The 14,846-nt window shown below is 43.5% G+C and overlaps 1 protein-coding gene across 10 annotated transcripts in view; it reads right to left on the bottom strand.

Moving 5' to 3' along the window:
* Nucleotides 1-14,846, bottom strand: part of LAMA2 (laminin subunit alpha 2) — a 1,204,230-nt gene that overhangs the window by 457,932 nt on the left and 731,452 nt on the right. For 6 of the 10 annotated variants that reach the window (XM_033936921.1, XM_033936924.1, XM_033936922.1 and 3 more), the window contains 2 exons: nt 5,602-5,708; nt 2,455-2,718 (listed from right to left, as the gene is read on the bottom strand). In XM_033936921.1, coding sequence (XP_033792812.1) covers nt 2,455-2,718; nt 5,602-5,708 — 371 coding nt within the window. The remainder of the gene's footprint in view (nt 1-2,454; nt 2,719-5,601; nt 5,709-14,846) is intronic. The other 4 variants (XM_033936928.1, XM_033936929.1, XM_033936930.1 and 1 more) reach the window with 1 other exon arrangement.

The raw sequence follows: 14,846 nt of genomic DNA, 5'->3' as shown, positions 1-14,846 counted from the left end.
TATGTGATCATATTTTCTGAGTGAGTAGATCAGTCTGAGGGCGGTGTTTTGTATGGTCTGGAGTCTTTTTATCATAGTGGCTGGACAAGGAAGATAGAGGGAGTTACAGTAGTCCAGCAGACCTAAGACTAGGGATTGGACAATTAGTCTGAATTGTGCTGGGTTGAAGAATTTTCCGATTTTACGTAGATTTCTCATGGTTAGAAAAGCTTTCTGGGTCGTCTTGTTGATTTGGGACTGCATTGTGCAGCATCTGTCTATTATAACTCCTAGGAGTTTTAGTTCGGGTTGTATTGGGTATTTGGTGTTTTTGATTAATCTTATAAATAAATTTGTTCTGTGAAAATAAAATTCTAGTTCCTCTCAAATGCTATAAGTTTTGACAGATAGATAGATGTTTATCCTTCAAGTGTTATATTTTTTATTGGTGGAGAATTCTTTTAACAGAACAAGGTCAGTTGGATGTTAATTGAAGTTGACAGCCAATTATTGGCTTAAATTGGAGTGGAGCCAATTGTGTTAATTGGAGTGGAGGTGGTTTGAACAGCTGCCTCAGCACCCTGAGGTTGTGAGTTTGATTCAAATAAAGACAGGCTGTGGAAAACACAATGTTCTTGACTTTTCTTTTATTTCTTCTAAATATCTTCAAATAGTATAGAAACTTATCCACATAGACCATAAAAAGGCTAATGGACCTTACAGGGGCCATGTTTCGACTGACAAGCCTTCTTCAAGGGTCCTAAGGTGTTAAATTGAGAGACACTTGTAAAAATAAGTGTGTTAAAGGGTATTCTAATGGACGGTGTGCACTAAAGTGAAAGTGAAATATGGTCATGCAAGAAAGGGAAAATGATCTCCTAAAAAGATGTGCTGTGAAACTTTGGAGATGCCAACAAAATAGAGGCGAGACTACCTGTGCATCAGAATGTGATAACTGGCATGATGTATTGGTGAAATGATCCAACCCTTTACCAACTGGCAATTGTGCATGCAAGTGGCAGTCACTATTCTAGAAGCTTGTGCAAAATTTCTGTGATGTGTAACTTCTAGGAGTCATGGCCATGGGATGGGCATAGGTGGGTCAGGGGTGTGCCTATGAGTTACACGAGCAATTTATGGAATACCTGGGGTTATGCACCTAGAGAATGACATGGGGACAAATTTGTCCTCGTTCCCGCAGGAACTCAATTTCCTCATCCAATCCCCGTGAGTTTTGTCCCTGTCCCTGCCCCATTCCTGTAAACTCTGCCTTAATTGCACAAGCCTCAAGCACTTATGATTTTAAAGTGTTTGTGGCTTGTGCAGATGAGGACAGAGCTTGCAGGAATGCATATCATACAGATATTTCAAGTAGGTATGGTGGGAGCATGGTAGAGCATACTTGGGGTCAGGTTTGAGTGGACAAAACTCTACACCTGTATTCTCCGGCCCTCTCACCTGCAGCGCCAACAAAATGTTGTTGAGCAGGCAGTTCAGCTCCTGGAACAGTGTCCAACAGCCCCAGCAGAGACGGAGTGGCCGAGTAAAGAGCACCAGACACTCGTTCAGTGCTGCACTGCCGTTTGTCACCTCTTCGAGCTGCTGCCAATAGACGGGGTCCAGGTCCGGCAGCTCCGATGCCTCCGGAAGTTCAGTCCAGTCGTTGCTCGTGCACAGTACCAGAAGCAATGGAAGCAGCGTGACCAGCAGCAGCAGCACCATTGGGGGGGGGGGGGGGGAAGCGCTGCTACTGCCGCTGGCAACTAGGGCTTATTTTTTGAGGTAGGGCTTATATTAAGACCTACCCCAAATATCTCAGGGTTCATAAAAGCAAAGGGCTCTGTTTGCAGTGTTCACTAGACCATTTGTATGGATCTCTCTTATTGGGTAGGGTTGGGCTTTTGGCTGGTTTCTTTTCCTGCTCAGGGTTTTTGCTAGGGTATCATTCTGTATGTTGGACTACTGTACCTTAGTACATCGCCTTGGGTTTGTGTGGCAGATGACCATTATTTCTGTATCCATGGCATTCTTGTAGTAGCGGGGACTATGGGACAGTAGATTTGATGTTGGGTGGGGACAGGTGGGATAAGGAAGGGGGTGGGAATTGGAGGCTGTTGATATATCTTTGATAGCTTTGTATTTTTATTTTTTTTCTTCCTGTTCAATAAAAATTTTTTTTACTGTAAAGACCTACCCTGAAAATCTTTCTAGGACTTATTTTCTTGAACCAAAAAAATGTCAGGTTGAAATTCAGCCTTGAGGACGAGTCTGACTAGGAACTGTAATGCAATGGATCTTTCTCTATACCTACTTAATTTGATTTAAAAACAGTTCCAGATGCATTCATCAAACTTTTTCTGAAGTTGTTAGCTTATAATACAGCCATCAAAGCTCTCCAAACAGGGCTTTGATTACTGTACACATGCACACACAGAGCACTGCAGTCCATGCAGAGCACACCAGGCCAGCGATTACCAGAGAGCTCGGCTTGTAAGCGCCCCTGGGGCACCCGCTTGTACTAGTGAAGCTCCATCTTCGAGGAGGGACCTGAATACGCTGTGTAGTCCTCGAGGCCCCTTTCCGCTCATATGCTTGCCTGCTGAGGTCACAACGCTTCCCAAAGAATCCTGGCTTACACATGCATCTCCCCGTCATGTCACAGTGGAGTGAAATGGAACCAGTGGGACTGCAGTCACAGGGCACACACACCTGCTTCTCTGAGTCCCACCAGCAGTTGGGCTTCAGAAACCAGAAAGGAATGTTATTCAGAAACAACAACTTAAGCTGGTGATGCAAAAGATGATTCAATATGATTGGTTACAATTCAGCAGGGTACTTTTTGTCTTGCCTTGGATCACCAAAGCCAAGTGGACAGGCCCCATTATTTAACTATGACCAGGGTAAGATTAAAGCACAGGCAAACTAGGTGCCCTCTCATATATGCAATACAAGGAGGGGAGGAGGGGAACGGGGGTCCAGAGCCTCTGATGTCTGCAGAAGTCCATTTTCTGTTCCTCGCTCTCCCACATGTGTGGTTTTCCAGTTGGCAGGAGGAGTCATCGAGCAGTGCTTTTCACCTGCTGCTCCTTCCTCAACTGGTTTCCTTTGCAGTCAGACTCACAGAGGGTCCAACTTGTGAGAGCTTTAAAATGTTTTTATATTACGATTGAAGGCTCAATTATCCTGATTGTCTGTGAACCACCGTAGGATTAATCCTGCCCTGCCTGTGGTACTGCCTGTCATTGTTATAGGCTGTGGTCTCCTATCTGCCCGTGAGGAACGTGGTTTCAGTGAGTTCATCAGCTAGAGCCCAGCAAGCAAGTAGGACTGTGGCCATGGAGAGTACCATATTTTCACACATATAACGCGCGCGTTATACACGATTTTACAAACCGAGTATAACCATGCGTGTTATATTCGTGAGTGCGTTATCCCCCCTTTTTTTTACATAGTTCCCACCCCCGACGTCCGATTCACCCCGCAGGACCGCTCGCACCCCCACCCCGAAGGACCGCTCGCGCTCGCACACGCACCCCCACCCCGAAGGACGGCTCGCACCCCCACAACCTCCCCACCCCCCCATCATGTAGAAGCTGCCTACCGTCGTCCTGCTGCTTCCTCTGCCGGCGGTCCTGCCCCTTCTCTTAGCCCTGCGTATACGCTGCTTCCTCTTCCGGCGGTCCTGCCCTTTCTCTGACGTCAGTGTGCAGTATATAAAAATTTCTTTACATAAATTACAGTTTCCCGCGCGCTATACCCGTGTGCGCGTTTTACACGGATGCACGGTATATGAGTGAAAATACGGTATTCTGTTGGAGGAAGTTTCCCTTTCAGCTCTTAATTTGCAAAGGGACTGGAGGGTACTAAGTGTCCGAATCTGACAGATTCAACATTAAAACAAATCAAACATTTGCAATAGAATGGATTGGTATGATCTTCCGTGTTGTGTAACTCATTAATACAGAACAATTCCTTTCATATAATACTAAGATCAGGGGACTGATTCTCTGTGAATCAAATATATCAGATTGAAAACAAATTGGAGAAAGTATTTTTTCACTGAACGCATGATCAAGCTATGGAATTGTCTTTTGTCTGTGCTAAAGGTATCTAACATATCTGGGTTAAGAGGCTTGGACTAGTTGCTGAAGGAAAAGTCCACAAACAATAGGGTAGAGGGGCATAATCAAAAGAAACGTTTTGGGCCTAAGTCGCTAGTCGCCCAAAGTTGGCAGTGTCAAAAGTCCATTCCCGAAAAATACATCCAAAATATTTTGTTTTTTCGAAAGTCATCTAATTATACATCCAGCAGTTTGATTGTCCAGACTGCTAAGTCGTCTATCTTTATACCCCATTCTCGACCAAAAAATTGTCCAAGTCAAAAACGCCTAGAACAAGACCTTTTGAATGTGGGAGGGGTCAGCAAAGTGATGGACTGGACACCCAGACCTGGGAACACAGTAGTGGGGCAACTTACAGAGCACTGCTGTGAACTTCACAAAAAGGGTGCCACATAAACATCTCACCAGAACTCCCTTATAGGTCATGGTGAGCCCCCCAAAACCACTAATACCCACCTGTCTACCACTCCAATAGTCATTATGGCTGCAGGTGATACCTAAAAGGCAGTACAAAAGGGTTTTGGAGGGGTGCACATATTTCACCATGAATGCAGTGGTTAGAGTGGCTTATGTGCCTGGGTCCTCCTCTCTATGTTTCACTAGCCCACCCCCCAGACCACTTAAGCCACCTCTGTGCAGCTCTACTTGGCTTTCTTATGCCAGCTGCTGATGTTCTGGAGGCAGATGTGTTTGTTTTTATTCCAATTTTTATGGCAGTGGGGGGGGGGGGTCAGTGATCACTGGGGGAGTGTGTGGGGGTCTGTACTTTGTGTCTACAATGGTTATCTGCTCACTCTGGAGACCTTCTGGGCACTTAGACCTGGTTTTACATGGCCTAAGTCACAACGCACAATTTCCGTCTAGGCAGTCTTGTTACATTTTCGGTTATACTTGTAGTATGACTAAGTCTAGTCCGGCCCACATCCCACCCAGATCCCACTCTCACCACTCTTCCTAAAACACCCCTTTTAGCTCTGGGCGTACAGCAGCACTGAAAGGGCCTAAGTCATTTTGAGATACATTTAAAACCCAGTTCGATTATCGGCACTTGGACGACCTGTGCCAATTTAGGCGGGTTTTTAGATGTATTTCCATTATGATTATGAGCCCCTTGATGTTGGGCTCATTGGACCTCTGGATTGACTTAGCATGACACATCTTATGGTTTTGTGTTCTTATAATTGCTTGTGAGAAACCTGGCACTTCATTGATTCAATGCCTGAATTACATCATCTCATCAAGCTTATAGTTTATGCTAAACTGAAGGGAGCCACAGCTAGAAGGTAAAAGGAGAAATGTAGTTTCCTGATTGCTGAGCTTTTCGAGAGTAGCAAAGAATACTTGAAATGCAAATTAACTCAGTAGAAGAGTTTCTGGATCCCTTTTTGTTTTCCCTTTAATGGAAGTGGTTGGCTGCATAGAGAAGAGAAATGCTTCCAAATCTGGTTTCTACGATCAAGAAAATCACCAGCAATTTTACAGGTAAGCTCTAGTTACTTACCTTGCACTCATCACACTGCCGGCCCACAACATTTCTCTTGCATTCACATTGTCCAGACTGAGGGTTGCAGGTTTCTGACAAGGAGCCATTCACATTGCACAGACATGCTGAAGAAACAAACAAAAATATGTTGGTACACCACTGATATATAGTAAGTAAGGATCTCACAAACAACTTAATACAGAGATCCAAAGCTTCTCTCATTAGGAGGGAAGCACACTCAATTGAAGGCTATCTCAGTCAAGCTCTCTCTGAGTCCTTTCTTACTCAGAACTTCAGTACCAGTACACTGATTCTAACTACGGTACTTCTTTCCTGAGAAAAAAAGACTCAGAGAAGGAAAAGTAAATGATCTCACTAGAAGGAAGACATTTGAGCCTGTCTTTCTACTTCCAGTGGCTGATTGGCTCACTTAACTCTTGAGAACCAATCAACCTTGAGGGGGTTGGAATTAAATAGCTGTGTTGAGAAGATCTTTCAAAGGGCACAGAACCTGAGGTAGGAAAACTTAGCACAAGAAAGAGTTTCTCCCTCTGTCAGCTAGTTTGGCTTCTACTCTAGTGTTTCTCAACTCGGTCCTGGAGTATCCCCTTGCCATTCAGGTTTTCAGGATATCCACAATGAATAAGCATGAAATAAATCTGCATATAATGGAAGCAGTGTAAGCAAATCAAGTTTATGCATATTCATTGTGGATATCCTGAAAACCTGACTGCAAGAGGGTGTTCCAGAACTGAGTTGAGAAACACTGTTCTACTCTATCTATATCTGTCTCTGTCTCTGCCTGATTCTCTTTGCATCTGCTGCCTTTACACTTCTGTCTGTGTCTCTGTCTTCTTGTGTCTCTCCCTCCATCTCTGTACTCCATGTGTGTATATGTGGGAGTGTGTGGCACAGTGGTTAGAGCTATGGCCTCAGCACCCTGAGGTTGTGGGTTCAAACCCTGTGCTGCTCGTGACCCTGGGTAAGTCACTTAATCCAACATTCCAAACACCCCTGGTATATATTGACTTGTTCCCTACTCAAAAGAAATTAAATTTATGTTAAGACTTCTATTCAGCTCACAGGATATCATAAGAAAAGGAGGAAAGAGCTTCATGATTCCTTCCTGCCGTTGCTCATTAGCTTTCAAGCAGGCTATACTTGTGAGCTACCTCATTGGCTCAAAAACCTCCTCCTCCTACTCATTTTTTCCATTAATTTTATAATTTTTAATAATAAATATTTTTAAATTAATTAAACTCAATCAATCCAAACTTACACAAGCTATTATCGAGAGTCACTTAATCCCCCATTGCTCATTAGTTAGAGTGTGAGCCCACCGGGACAGATAGGGAAAAATGCTTGAGTACCTTAATGTAAACCACATTAGGCTATAAGTGGTATATAAATACTAAAAATAAATAAATATCTCATTTTCCTCTGTCTGGCTATTTCTCATCTCCATCTAGGTCTGTGTCTGCTTTTTCCTCTTTCCATCTCTTTATTTCTTCATTCCCATGACACTCTTTCTGTATCCCCTGTGTACTTCAATTTCCATCCATTTTGTGAGTGTGTGTGTGTGTGTGCGTCCTTCCTTGTATATGTGATTGTATGTCTTTCTCCTGTGGAGACAATGGCACACAAATAATCTCCCTGCAAGAATCTGAAACAGAGCCAGTGATGTCTCTAGGTACAAAGGTTACTCCTGGTGGAATTCTGCTCAAAAAAAGGTAAAATTATGTCTTACCTGTTAATTTTCTTTCCTTTAGAAGCAGCAGATGAATCCAGAGACTAGTGGGAATAGCTCACATCGACCAGCAGGTGGAGATAGAGAAACTGATTAACGGTTGGCCTTATAGCCTGGTGTTCTTCCTGTTGATTCAGTTATGCCTCTTGCCCAAGCATCCCGAGAAAGTTGAATGAGCAACCACAAAACTTCATTCCAGTAGTACATGTGTAACTCAGAAATTCAAGAATACAATTACCAACAATACCCCAACTGAATAATTCAAACTAACACACCGACCACAAGTTCCCTGGGGTGGGGCTCTGGATTCATCTGCTGCTTCTAAAGGAAAGAAAATTAACAGGTAAGACATAATTTTACCTTCCTTAGCAAAGCAGCAGATGAATCCAGAGACTAGTGGGATGTAGCAAAGCTAACTCAAATTGGGTGGGAATCCAATGCCGCCTCTGTAAGCACTGAAGCACCAAAACTTGCCTCCGCACGGGCAGCTACATCCAAACGGTAATGCTTCGAAAAGGTATTTCCAGACGACCACGTAGCCGTCCGGCAAATTTCCTCCACGGACAGTTCACAGGCACCGGCTGTGCAGGCTGAGAGCTCTGCAACATAAAAGCCCGGTGCAGCAGCATAATAAATTCAGGTGAGAACGATCCCAGGCCAAGAGCCGCTGAACCGACCTGATCTGCGCCTGAGGGCGGAGCCGCAGCTTCTTTTAGCGCTCCCGACCCCCTGACCGCCGCCGAACTCCCCTCAGCCGTGGAAGAGCCCTGCAGCAAGCCCGAGTCGACCTCGAGAGCAGGGGACGTTGACCGTGCCTCCCTAACCCGGGAAATGGCTACATCACATGCCTGCAAAAACGAATCTTCTGGCAGTGAATCCAAACAACCGGCAGAGCAGAAGCCCGACAGTGTTCTGCGCTTCCCACAGCGCGAACACCGCTGACTAGATTCTGCCGCCATTACTCGTTCCAGCAAACAAACTTTTTTTTTTTTTTTTTTTACACGCGGAGAAGCCGCCGACCGGCGATGCCACCCACCGAAATCAACCGCCACCCGGGAACGAACAAAGTCCAACGAAAAACCAAACAGGAAGCAGAAATCAACTTACCCCACACTCTTAGACCGCCCTACTGGAAGCCAGGATATCGCTGGTAATCGCACTGAAAGCCGACTCAAAAAACGGTACGGCTCAGCACAGGCAGGATTTCTTTTTTTTTTTTTTTTTTACTGGAATGAAGAAAAGAAAAATCCCGTAAAGTCCAAGGGAACCCCTCAATCAACCGGAGGGGAGGGTGGAGAAGGGACCTGGGAGGGCCCAGGTGTAGCTCCCAAAGCCGGCACCGCTCAGCCGGGCATCCCTGTCCTGCTGAAGAGAGCTAGTCTCAACAGAGGAATCCAAATGAACACCAATTTACTCGGTACAGCCCGAATCCAGGAGCTAGAGAATTAGCTCCACCCCTGCTGGGAGATAGAGCAAAACTGAATCAACAGGAAGAACACCAGGCTATAAGGCCAACCGTTAATCAGTTTCTCTATCTCCACCTGCTGGTCGATGTGAGCTATTCCCACTAGTCTCTGGATTCATCTGCTGCTTTGCTAAGGAAATTGAAAATTCTGTGCATAGTTTAAAATGTATTGGTCGTGTTTTGCATACAATTCTCCCATCATAAGTTCTGAAACTCCTTCCCCCTTTAACTTTCTCAGCCTCCAGCCTCCTCAGTTCTCTCTCACACTCTAACTGTGGTTCTGTCTTCCTCTAATTCTGTCTATCTAAAGTCTTTCTCTTGCATACAATATCCCAATCACTCACTTTCTCCTCACCTTCCAAGCTGTCACTGTATCTTTCTTCCCCTCCTCCATTGCAAGCCTTCAGCTTGCTACTCCCACCCTTATAGCAAATTTACCCCCTTACTCTGCCCCAACCCCTCGTGGCCATGGCACATTCACCCCTTTGCCCCCAAACACCCATGGCACATTCATCCCTTTTGTTTGCAGCCACACATCCCCCTTCCTCATGGCACATTCACCCCTTCACTCTACCCCAAACCTCCCCATGGCCCATTCACACCTTTACTCTGCTCCTATCTCCCACTGCACACTCACCTCTTATCTTTTTCAGCCACGGCAGCAGCTCTGCTCAGTCTCTCTTCCCCTCACCCGCTGAGCTCCTGCAGGAAGGAGGAAGTGACCCATTGCACAATAGATCACTTCCTCCTCTTCTGCAGACTTAAACCTGACTGTTTATGTGAACCGCAGGATTATGGTTCACATAAACAGTGGGGTCTAAGCTGGCACTGGAGGAGGAAGTAACCCGCTGTGCAGCGGGTTACTTCCTCCTCTTCTTGCTGCAGATCACGTAACTCTGAAGGGGAAGAGAGAGTGAACAGAGCTGTTGCTGCCCGTATTTGTGCTAAATTCTGCTACAGCATGTAATAATAATAATAATAATTTTATTTCTTATATACCGCTGTACCGTGAGGTTCTAAGCGGTTTACAGTAGAAATAGAAGAAATGCATTAAGTAAGATTAATTAAGATGAAGAGAAAGTACTTAGAGTTCCCTGACTGTCCCAAAGGCTCACATTCTTGCTAAAGTACTTGAGAAAAATAAATTAGTTAGGTTATAAACATAGAGTTGAAAAAGGTACAGAAATCTGTGAGGGTGGGGAATTCAGTGCAAATTCTATGCTGTGCAGTTGCTCAAAATTCCACCAGGAGTAAAGGTATCCGTGGACTCTGCACCTGATTGTCAGTGATACATATAGCATGTTCCTTGCTCAGATGTGACCAGAACAAGAAAGGGAAGGGGCTTTGGATTCAGCTCATGCCTTTTTTCAGTTGTAGCTCAAGGTGAATTATATTCAGACAGAGTAAGGAACAGAAGCAATTCTGTTGTCACTTAGAACATGCCTGGAGAAAGACAAGAGACATTCAAACCAAAGCTAATTGGAAATGTTCTATTCAGGAATACAAATTAAATGTCACCGAAGTTAAGCAAACCTATTATTCTAATTTGGTTGGGTTAGACAAACCAACTAAAAAGGTCTGTTTAGGTTAGTATAGAATCCTCTTTCTCCTCAAGTTACTTCCTCAGTAGTTTCAATTCAACCCTCTGCTGATGAATTGGCTAACTATTTCATTGACAAAGTTAATTTAAGTAGAAAATCTTTAAGTAGCATAGATTAAAGCAAAATCGCCCTTGACATGCCTATCAAAGACTCTGCTTTAGGAATTATTTCACTATGGTACTCACTACCATAATTAGTTTACTGTTAAGTACATTTTCTAGTTGTTTTTTAGATATCTATTCATTTTTTCTGTTAAAAGAAATGTCACAGGAAATTATAATTTGGACTACTTCTTTTGTTAACAGTTCCTTAAGTACCAGTTATTTTCTAAGATCTCTTGGTAATATTATTTTAGCTTCAGTTCCAAAATTGGCCAATCAGGCCTTAGATTAAGTGGGGATGGGCGGACCCGCTATGCCTAAGGCCTGATTGGTCCAGGCTTCTAGAGCCTGGGCCAATCAGGCCTTAGGCTTTGGCGGGATGGGCCGGGAAGGGGCGGGCCCGCATCATTTCGACGAAGCAGTGCCTGCCGGCTGGACGTGCAAGACCCATCTGGCCGTAAGAACAGGTTTGGTGGAGTGGAGGTTTGGGGGTTGTTAGCGCCGGGGGGGGTGCGTCTTCAGGCAGGAAGGATTGGGCACCCTCCTGCCAGCGATCAATATTGTCGGGGGGGGGGGAGATCGGTAATGTCGGGGTGGGGGGGCTGTCGGTAGTGTCGGGGGGGGGCGGTCGGTAGTGTCGGGGGGGGGCATCTTCTGGCAGGAGGGTTTGGGCACCCTCCTGCCAGCGGATGGTCAGGGGGCCGCGGCCCGCTATACTTATAGTGGCAGAAAGATCCCTTGCCACGATAAGTGTAACGGGCCGTGTCTAATCTAACCCGATTCTCTAACCAGCGTCTGTAACATGGACGCTGGTTACAGAATCGGGGTTTAGTTTATGCCGATTCTGAATAGGATGCCTCTCCCGGGCGTCCTATACAGAATCAGGGCCTAGGTGTCTTGCGGGCCTCGCCTTCAATATAGGCGGCCTGCCTGGGGAGCATTTTTTTTTAAAAACATGCATCCCGATTGGCTGATTAGATAGCTGTAGGACGCCTACAGCTGCCTAAAATCGGGACGCACTTTTGGTGAATCAGGGCCTTAGAGCTATTTCTAGATCACCTAAGTTCCGTCTAGGCAGTCTTGTCAAACTTTCGATTATTGCTGCAGGACGACTAAGTTTGGTCAGCACACATCCAGCCCACCATCCGCCCTAACCACTCCTCGAAAAACGCCCCTTTTCGCTCTGGGAACACAGCGGCAGTCAAATGGCCTAAGCTGCTTTTAGATACTTCTAAAACCTATTTCTATTATCGGCAATTGGACGACCTGTCTTTTAGGTCATTCAAGTGAGAATTTAGGTGGGTTTTTAGACGTATTTTAATTTCAATTATGAACTTCTTATCCTATAGGGAGAAGAGCAGATAGTTGATGGTGGGCAGACTGGATGGGCCATTTGGCCTTTATCTGCTGTCATGTTTCTATGTTTCTAAGAAATCTCACTCTCTGACGTCAGACAAATTCAAAAGCAGAACAGAGATAATAACTAATAAGGGAAGTGCATGGAAAAAAAAAGTTTTGGGTCTGTTTTGGACTTCTTTCTCAATTTTTGGAAGTTTTGTTTTCTGCTTGTTTCAGACATTGATAATGCACATTAGAATATTTTAATGTGTTAAACGACTTCATGAACATTCATTCTTAGGTTTATTCATCTTAAATTGATTTAGGCCCAGACTCTCTATACGGTGCTGATATTGGCAGCTGCCTAAAAAAATGTCGGCTGATCACGTGCCAATCACATCGTATACAGAATCATACCTCCAGGAAAGATAGGCTTCAGAAATGTAGACCAGGGTTTTCCAGGCCTACATCTCCATGCCTATCTTTGTCATGAATCATGCCTGTGTAGGTACTTTAGGCCGCCTAATGCTACTTCTGGCATTAGCCAAACCCACAGTGCTATTACACAGCCTTAAAGTGCCTACGGAGGTGCGATTCCTGCGCAGATTTTTAGGCACCAGTAGGTGCTTTAACTAATGTTTTTTTGCCGTTTTAAATAGCACTTCTTAATTAACTTAGGCACCGGTTGGGTGCCTACCAGCGCCTAAGCTTAGGCTCCATTTGTAGAATTTTCTTTTAGTGCACACTAACACCCTCCCCCCTCTTTGAGAAAACCGTAGCACAGTTTATAGCGCTGTCTGCGGCCTTTAACAGCTCCGATGCTCATAGGAATTCTAGGAGCATCAGAGCTGTTGTGGCCAGCGCTGAAAACCATGCTACGGTTTTCTAAAAGAGCAGGGGCTACATTTTTTAAGGTGTGCTAACAAACTGAATGCATGCTAATGGATGAACATTTCATTGACTAATATTTATTCATCTGTCTTTACCAACTGATGCTTCTTTACACTCAACCCAATATCACTCAAAGTAGGGCTTTTCAAACTTGTCCCTGGAGGCCCCACAGCTTGTTTAGTTTTCAGAATCTCCAAAATGAATATGCCCGATAAATCTGTATGCATATTGAAAAATGAGGGCAATTCCATCTAAAATCCACATCCAAAATTATCTCAGGTATATTCATAGCCACTTTAACAGCATAGAGCTGTAATTGCTTCCAAAAACACAACACAATTTGCCTATTACATACACAAAAAGCTATTTACTATGATAGTGTTAATTCAAAATATAAATTTTTTATTAGATTTATAATAGCTTATTAATACCACACAATAATATATACATTCATACAACACCACCTATCATATTTAGAGACCCTCGTCAACAATTCATTCACCCCAAACTCCACAATTTCAATATTCTTGGTGGAATTCGTTGTGTCACATTTATAAAATGGAAAGCATAATTGCTACTCAAAAAGGGTATTATAATAAATTTTAAAAGATCTGGGGGCCATTGGCAACTTATTGTAATGAATAGACACCATTTTCTAGTGAAAGCATATTTGCAAATGGGGGGAGGAAGGTGGTTTATAGTTTGCTGTGGGTTTAATCAAAAGAAAAAGAATATTTATATTGTATATTTTTGATTAAATGTTAAAGGAAAGGGGGGGTGGGAAGGGAATAAATTTATATATTTGATGTTATATTAGAAAGAAATTCAAGTGATGTATTTAATATCAAATGTTTTATTATTTGTACACTTGATGTAAGATTAAAAATGAATAAAGAATTAAAATAAATAAATAAATATTCTTGCCAGTTGCTGCCTTGATAGATGGTGGTGTATGAATGTGATTTATATATTATTGTGTGGTATTAATACGCTATTATAAGTATAATAAAATATTTATATTTTGAATTAACATTATTGTAGTAAATAGTTTTTTGTGTATGGAATAGATATATTCATAGTGGAGATCGTGACAGCCTGATTTTGCTGCAGGGTCCCTAGGACAGGTTTAGGAAGCCCTGACCTAAAGACCCCTGCAACTATATAATCACTTCATCCCCTACCATTAGAGCTTCTGCATACTATCTCAAAAGAAAACTGTTTGGTCTTGAATAATTTTCATGCTGGTCTGACTAATGGTACTGTATTACAACCTGCAAAGAATCTAATATAGCTTATCTTAGAAATGTGTTCCATTTTTACAATATTCCTGGAATAATGTTAGCTCTAGGCAGCTTTTCCCCTATAGCATTAAGTTAAACTGCAGTAACCTAGCAATTCTATTCCTCTGTCTCAGTGGAAGGCTGATATTGATATTCCAGTCTTCTCCTACCTGGGAGAATTACATTATTGAAGCTCTCCAATTAGAGCTGAATTTCAGACAAGGATATAAACTATATCTGGAGTAAAATGGAGTCTGTAAGGCTCTGCAACTGAATAGCATCATGTTAATGTTACTTTGGGTAGAAAGAGTCTAATCTAAAGCTGAATCATCCCAAATTTCTGTTAACTTTCCAGGTATCATTCTAGCAGACAAGTTTTCTCAATCTAGTCCTCAGGATATACCCAGTCAGGATTTCAGGATATGCATGACACATATACAGTATATGTCAGGTTTGAATGTGCCTCTCTCATACGCTGATTTAGGTATGGGCATCTTGGCAATGCCTCTGATACCAACTTCTGATATATGCCATACACTCTAATCCGATTTAGTTCAATGGGACAGTCCCCAGTCAGCACAGTAGCACCATATGTGCTTTCAAAATTCAGCATGATGCCTGCAAGTTCTTGCACTTTGGCAAGGGAGAGAAAGGAGCATGACCTCACGGGATTATACAAACACCAATGCTCACAAACCCCATAAGTTTTTCAGAGTAGAATTGCTGATGTTTGGAAATCAAGCTGAAGAGGACTGAGAGTAAGTCAACAGGGAACAACAGGAGAGGGCAGAATCAAAAGGCAGTGAAGGACCTCTTCTCCTCCCCTCAAACCCCTTCTCC

Source organism: Geotrypetes seraphini, chromosome 3 (assembly GCF_902459505.1).
Source record: "Geotrypetes seraphini chromosome 3, aGeoSer1.1, whole genome shotgun sequence".
Classification (NCBI taxonomy): Eukaryota; Metazoa; Chordata; class Amphibia; order Gymnophiona; family Dermophiidae; genus Geotrypetes; species Geotrypetes seraphini.
This window is presented reverse-complemented; position numbering and strand designations above follow the sequence as displayed.